General features: G+C 36.6%; 1 protein-coding gene across 1 annotated transcript in view; it reads left to right on the top strand.

The window, feature by feature from the left end:
- Nucleotides 1-4480: 4480 nt before the first annotated feature.
- The window catches only part of LOC107740236 (transmembrane protein 235-like), a 10787-nt gene continuing 7329 nt past the window's right edge, over nt 4481-7938 (top strand). Inside the window, exons 1-3 of the mRNA XM_016552630.1 lie at nt 4481-4825; nt 5310-5387; nt 7321-7458. Coding sequence (XP_016408116.1) covers nt 4654-4825; nt 5310-5387; nt 7321-7458 — 388 coding nt within the window. The 5' untranslated portion in view covers nt 4481-4653. The remainder of the gene's footprint in view (nt 4826-5309; nt 5388-7320; nt 7459-7938) is intronic.

Below are 7938 nucleotides of genomic sequence, written 5' to 3'. Positions count from 1 at the left end.
CTGGACGCTGTTACTGGGAGACTGAATGGAGTGGAGATTATGTTCATATATCAGTGGCTTATAAAGAAATCAAGAGGAAAGGAAGGAGTGATGACAGTGTGTTTGGAGGTAATGTGAACTCCTGGAGTCTGATCTGCTCTGATCACAGATTCACTGTCCGAATCAATCGTAACTTCACTGAGATCTCTGCTGCTTCAGACTCCTGTAAGAGAGTAGGAGTGTTTCTGGACGAGTCGGCCGGCTCTCTGTCCTTCTACAGCATCTCTGACACACACACACTCACACACTTACACACACTCACACACACATTCACTCAACCTCTACACGCTGGATTTAGACTTAATAGTTACAACTCTTCAGTGTCTCTGTGTCACATTAAACATTAAACTAACTAACACACACATCTCTGTCTGTAACAAAAACACATTTAGTCCTCTGATATGTAATCTATTTGTGTATGATGCTGTTCACTTGGCTTTATAACTAATAAAGAACTTAAAAACCAAAAGCAGTTTCTCTCTCTCTTTCACACACACACACACACACACCTTATCTAATTCAGAATTTGCATCAACATCATTTTGAAATTGTATCAACTTCTATTGCTTTTATAAATAGCTAGTTTATATATTTGTGACCCTGGAGCACAAAAGCAGTCTTAAGTCGTTGTTTGTAGCAAGAGCCGAAAATACATTGTATGGGTCAAAATGATCGTTTTTCTTTTATGCCCATAATATCTTAATTATTTAATTTACTTTATTATTATTATTAAGTAAAGATCATGTTCCATGAAGATATTTAGTAAATTTCCTACTGTAAATATATCAAAACTTAATTTTTGATTAGTAATATGCATTGCTAAGGACTTCATTTGGACAACTTTAAAGGCGATTTTCTCAGTATTTTGATTTTTTTTGCACCCTCAGATTCCAGATTTTCAAATAATTGTATCTCGGCCAAATATTGTCCTATATGAACCATACATCAATGGAAAGCTTATGTATTCAGTTTTCAGATGACATATAAATCTCAATTTTCCAGGGTCACATCTTTATATGTGACCCTGGAGCACAAAACCAGGCATAAGCGTCAAGTTTTCAAAATTGAGATGTGAGAGAGAGAGAGCTGTGATTATTTGATGTTGGTGTGAAGATCATCTTATTGGTCATTAATATCAGTGTGATGTGCTGGTGTTTCTTTCTGTAAATGTGTGACTGCTGCTTTGTTTCTGATGCGAGAAAGATGAGGTTGAAGTTTTGTTTTCATTGATTCTCTTAAGTTTAACTTTTGGTTGTTGAGTTATCGTGTTGCTCCAGTATTTCTTCATGAAGTTCTCAACGCAGGTTTGTGGATCAGACTCGTCTTTCTTCACTTTAGTTCTGTGCAGCATCTCTTTAGTTATGGTCTGAAAGACACGTAACTTTCAGTAACAATAAAATGACAGCACTAGATAACAACACAAACTGAGCTGCATTACACTGGATCGTCTTCTGTTGAGCTGTTTTCAGCTGAATCACATCAACATCCAGACGACATCTACTGATCGACTGATTGATTTTAATGAGCTTCTGAAAGAAAGATGATCAGACGCTGCATCTTGTGGCTTGTGTCCGTCATTGAAACTAGATTCATTTACACAATCATGACCAAAAGAGAACAATCGCGCCATCTTGTAGTTGTCAGTCATTATTGCTCATTATTACTGCTCGTCTTTACTCATTGCCAGGCTTTTTGTAAGACTAGGCTGCTTCTGAGATATTTTTGTTGTTAGTTGTTTTTCTCTCTCACTGTGGTGTGTCTTAATGTCTGACTCCAGAGACTCCAGCTTCTCGCTGTTATCAACATCAGCATCAGGTTCTTCAGCAGCAGATCTCCCTCATTCAGATACTCATCAGCACTGCGCTTTATCAGTCTCACAGTCCATCCTCTACACCACAACTTATACTTACATCATTTGATATATTTTCTATGTATTTATATTGTATATTGCCGTGCTATAACTGATTATGTACTGTGTACACTGTCTATTATCCTGTCACTGGCACTGCTTTGAGCTGCATTGAAGATTTCCACTGACTGTTGAACTCCTGTATATGATGAAGTGACAGTAATGGGATTGCACTTGATTGTGTATTGAGGATTGTTCTTTTTTTTTTTTTTAGGTGGTACAAGGTGGTGCTAAAAGATTTTACAAACTGTAAAATAATTAAATATAATCACCAAAAAAAAGAGTAAATTACAGGTTCATTTGGCTTTCTTATCTTGGGCTATTTTATTGTATTGTTAAAATAAATAAATAAAACCAATCTGAATATGGTTTGTGAAAACAGTGTTTATCTCTCCTTTCCATGTTTAATGTTGATGAAAAAAAAAGAAGTTTGTATTTGTGAAATATCAGACGAGGAAGACTGAGGATGATTCATGAGAAACAAAATCAACTCGACAAAGATGCATTTCAATACACTCTTAAAAATAAAGGTTCCAAAAGAGGGTTTTCACAATGATGTCATAAAAGAACCAGTTTTGGGTCCCCAAAGAACCTTTCAGTGAACAGTTCTTAAAATAACCATTTTTTTCTTAGAGTGAAGAACATTTTAATAATCTAAAGAACTTTTTCCACTATAAAGAACCTTTTGTGGAATGAAAAGGTTCCATGGATGGTAAAGGAGAGAACTCAAGAGTGTTGTTTTTTTTGTTTTTTTGGTAAGCACTAAACAATACATTTCAATTTACCAGAAGAATATGTGTTTGTTTTTTTTAGGTTAATACATCTAATATTAGGTTTAAGGTTTTTTTTATTTTATTTTAAAGTCAACATTAATTCTTGATAATATTAGACTTCAAAGCAATTTACAATGCAATAATGTAAACATGTTATCAATTCTTGCATTCTCTGGAAATTGCACCCAGGGTCTCGGGAGTTATCACAAAACACAAATATACAATAAAATATGACTGATATATACATACATATATATATATATATATATATAGGCACATCTATAATATTTTATTATATATATATATATATAGGCACATCAACCATAACTCCTTCAAAAACAGCCAGAAACATTGGAGTTATGATTGATGATAAGCTGAATTTCTCAGACCACATTGCTAAAACTGCCCGGTCCTGCAGATTTGCTTTATACAACATTAGGAAGATCAGGCCCTTTCTTTCAGAACATGCTTCACAACTTCTTGTTCAAGCTCTTGTTCTGTCCAGGCTGGACTATTGCAATGCTCTCTTGGCAGGTCTTCAAACTTTATAATTAATCCAGAACGCGGCAGCAATATAAATTTTTAATGAAACAAAAAGAACGCATGTCACACCTCTGTTCATCAATTTGGAGTTATGTGCCTTCTAGAAGCTTGCGTTCTGCAAGTGAACGTCGCTTTATCGTGCCATCCCAAAGAGGCACAAAATCACTTTCACAGACTTTTTCATTAACTGTTCCCTCCTGGTGGAATGACCTGCCCAACTCAATCCAAGCAGCTGAGTCCTTAACCATCTTCAAGAAACAGCTAAAAACACATCTGTTCCATCTACACTTGACCCTTTAACACTAACACTCTCTATTCTGTTTATATCTTCTCTACTTGTTTTCTTTTTATTTATATAAAAAACATGACTCTCTAACACTTGCTATTTCTATTCTATTTCTATTCTACTACTTGTTTTTATAAAAAAAAATGGAGCCTCTAACTCTAGCGTTGTATTCTTTTTTATTACATCTACTTCTTTTCTTTTTATTTATAAAAGAATGACCCACTAACACTGTTATCTAATCTTCTCACCCCCCACCCCCACAAAAAAAGAAAAAAAATTGCAATGTTTACTGCGTTAGACTAACCAAGACTCTTATTTATATATTTCTTATGTATTTTTGCCTTGTTTTCTTTTACAATTTTTTAAAAATCAAGACACCTTTATTTACTTCAGGAGCAAGTCATGTTTTTTGAAAAATGTATCAAAATTAAGTTTAAGCTTAAAATAAGAAAAAAATCTGCCACACACACACCACTTAATTCAAAGGGGAAACTATTTTATTTTTTCTTACCCCACTGGCAGATATTTTTCTTGTTGTCAGCAAAAACGCACTTAATTTTCATATAAAAAAAGGCTTAATGTCTTATGTTTTTTAGCAACTCAAGTAAATGTAGCTTGATTTGAGAATATTTACTGGAAAGCAAGAAAAAATACTGGAGTGGGAAAGTCTTTTTTTTTTTTGCTGTGCACTTTCAATTTTTCTGTAACTCACCAGTTGATTTTAGTAATAAATGTGCTCTCTCTTGACATAAAAGAGCTGCAAGCTGTGTTAACAAAATATCTACTGTATTTACAAGACACTATATAGACAGTAATCTATTTGCAAAGAAAGGAAAGAAAGCACCTTGTCGCTGATGATCAGAGCGAGAGTGAGGTGAGAGAGTATGAGAGCATTCAGAGCTTCTGCTCTCTCTCCACATACAGCTGTGCAGGAGAGATGTGAGAAAAACCCTGCGGTTTCCTCATCCAGCTGTTGCTGAGAGCTGCTTCTTCCTTCAGCCTGGAAACATCTGGAGAAATAAAGCTGGAATCATGTGCTTTAATGTGTCTGAACACACTGGGCTTTAGAGGACCTGAAAAGAGGGGTTTTCTCGCTGATAAAGATGAACTTCGGGTCAGTTGTGATCTCTGCGGGTCTGTGCGGGCTGCTCAGCTTCATCCTGCTCGCCGTGTCCATCGGCACTGAATACTGGTACATTATAGATGTGGATGAAGGGAAGAACTCCAGCCTGGAGTACAGCAGCTCTCACTCCGGACTCTGGAGGATACATGAAGGTAAGATCACAACACAAACAACTTGAGCTTCCTTCATGAGCGATTATATTCTGCACCAGTTATTTCACAAATATTCACAGATTCAGTCCTCATCACTGGCTGAGTCTCTTTTATGTTATGTACATCATTAATGTCTCGTCCCAATTCTGTCGCTGTTTCATGGCACTAGACACAATTAAAGAGAGAAACAGTTCCTCACACAACTGTAAATGTTTAATGTTAGACACAGTTACTAAATCTGTTGCATAAAATAACGTTTTCCATTTCATTCTAGTTGCAGTAAAGATGATTTCTTCCCTCAAACACAAAGGCTGCTTTGCCTTATAAGAAAATAACCCCTTTAAATGCTGCCTGTTGTGTTGTATGCGGTGAACTTTGTAGGCTGTAATATGTCGAGATAACCAAGAAAACTGATTTGCAGGCAACTGTGTGAAGCATGATGGGTGTTTGCAGCTTATGACTGGTATTTCAATGTGACCCACAGGACAGAATGGCAGTTATCACGACATCTCGTACTACACGGACACCTCCGACCACACCGAGCAGGAGAAGCACCTTTTGAGTGAGTCTCTGAAAGCTATCTACACATTAGCCACAATCAGAGAATGACACTGGAAATAGGCTTGTTATGTACAGTGTATTCTCGCTCTCTTTAAGAGCTGTATTCTCTGCACGACATCCATCCTGATCCATCATTGGCCACCTTTATTATAAGAGAGACTGCACAATTATCAAAGCTCATGGCCTTTGATTAGTAGTCATATGGTGTGCTATATTGACAAAAAGATGATATCTCGATATTTTCCAGGATTTTGTCGATAGCGTAAATTAGAAGCTACTTTGCTGAGTGTGATTGTGTGCCAGTACGTTTGCTTATTTTTTGCCTGTTTTGGACAGCTGTCTCCCAAAGCTTTTCATATCTTCATATTCCGTGCGGTAGTTAGTTCACAGCAGTGATAGAGACTTTTCTATCTTAAAGGGTTCATATGATGCTATTTTAAAGATCATTACTTTGTGTATTTGGTGTAATATGTTGACATGCTTTAATGTTCAAAAAACACATTATTTTTCAAATACTGTACATTATTGTAGGTCCTCTATGCCCCGCCTCTCTCAAACACGTCGTTTTCAACAAAGCCCCCTCCTTTGACAAGCACAGTCTGCTCTGATTGGCCATCTGAACCAGTGCATTGTGATTGGCCGAATACCACAAGCACGCGTCGGAAATGTCCAATGATTCCTAATTGCATCTACTTCCGGAAGGACAAATAAAGTGCTTTTGCTTTTGCACTGAAACACAGCGTCTCCCTGACATGGCTGCATCAACACGACTGCTGTTCCTGAAACCACGCCTTCTTTCTTTGCGTGAACATTTGGGCGGCATTATCATATGCAAATCTTCCCACATAGTGACTTAGATATGTGGGGGCGTGTTAGAACGAGCCGTTTTAGGTAGGCGTGGCTGACTCTTAACTTTTATAAAGAATATCTCTTTGGATTTGAGACTTTAGTCTTTGCAACTTTACAGATCTTCTTTATGCACCAAGAGCTTGTAACACTCCAAAGAGAAAGGAAAATTTGAAATCGCATCATATGATTATGATTTTCCATTTTTACCTTTATAAGGGCAATTTTTCTAACCTTATTAGATGTATGCATCATCTTTCATGTCAAATTCTTAAATTTATTCAATAAATTCTTTTAGAATAATAAGACAATGTAGGCTGTTAACAATCAAATGACATCAGTATTAATAAAATCCATTCTTTGTACTGCAGAAATATCACAGAAGCAGCATTTAGATGAATTAACACTGCAATTATGAGAATAATATCTTACTATTGAAATATGTTTTTATATGCTTTAAATATTAATCTAAAACCACCAGTAGGTGGTGGCAAGTCACTGTCTTAATGAGTGAGTCACTGAATCATTCATTTGACCATTTTATTAAACAGCTGATTTATTCAGGAACAAGCAAGTGACTGTCTTTATGAATGGCACATTGAATCGTTGGTTAATTTAAAAAGCTGATTGCTTTAGGGACAAATTAATTATTTATAGAACTTTTTGCGTTAGCAAAATAGAGCAATATTGACAATATAAACTTCTTGTTTGCTGAACTATAAAATCAATATCACATTTGCAGTCATGCTGATATTTGGTAAAAATGCTTATTCGTTTGAAATTGCTTTAGAAATGTGAGACAAAAATGCGTACAATGGACTTTTTGCCCCCATTTTTTTACATTTTGGGGTCATTCTAATGACATTCTACTAGGCTACCACATTTGTTTATTGTGAGTGAGTTACATGATAATGTCAGTTTCCAATTACGATATTATCATAGACAATAAACATTGCACACCCCTAGTGGACACTAGTTCAAACTCACTGAAATGGAAAGGACAAAGCTGCTCCAGATGTCTATAAACATGAATGTGTGGCAGCAGGTTACACTAAGCATGTAATAAAGACCTGTTTGTGTCTCTGCAGAGTTGCACAGGGTCATCGTGGTCCTACTGCCTCTCAGTCTGGTGCTGCTGGTCTTTGGTGGGATCTTCGGTCTGGTGGCGTCTTTGGCTCAGAGCTGCACACTTCTCACCTGCATCGCTGCATACTTCCTCATCTGCAGTGAGTGCCATTAACAGCTACACGGCATTCATTGGCCATCTACACACATCAAATGAAGTGAGCTCTCAGCAGTGCTATCGCTGGAGTTTGTGTTGTTGTGTATAGGTCAGTGAGAGATGCGTTCAGTGGCTCAGACAATGTCACGCGTGGATATAAAACACAATGGGAAAGAAAGAAAACAGAAAATGTCAGGCGCTCCAGCTGAGTGCAGCTGTTAGGTGAACTGGTCACACACAGTGAGGGGTTTTAATAGATATGGAATTTTATTTTTTTTTTTTAAATTCTTTATTTATAGGCATTTCTATTAACAGGGAAAAAAAAGAAACAAACTTCCCAGAATATTCCCCCATTTCACTCTTTGTGCGGTTTTAACAGCAGAAACAAATAGCTAACAGTTCAAAGACAACAGACACTATCTTCAAAACAACAAACAAATGTGTAGCAGCAACGTACATATGTAGGGTAGATATGGAGGTTTTT

The sequence above is a fragment of the Sinocyclocheilus rhinocerous genome, unplaced genomic scaffold (assembly GCF_001515625.1).
Source record: "Sinocyclocheilus rhinocerous isolate Xijiao unplaced genomic scaffold, SAMN03320098_v1.1 scaffold2960, whole genome shotgun sequence".
Lineage (NCBI taxonomy): Eukaryota > Metazoa > Chordata > Actinopteri > Cypriniformes > Cyprinidae > Sinocyclocheilus > Sinocyclocheilus rhinocerous.
The sequence above is the reverse complement of the archived record's forward strand: the minus strand, read 5'-3'. Positions and strand labels throughout refer to the sequence as shown.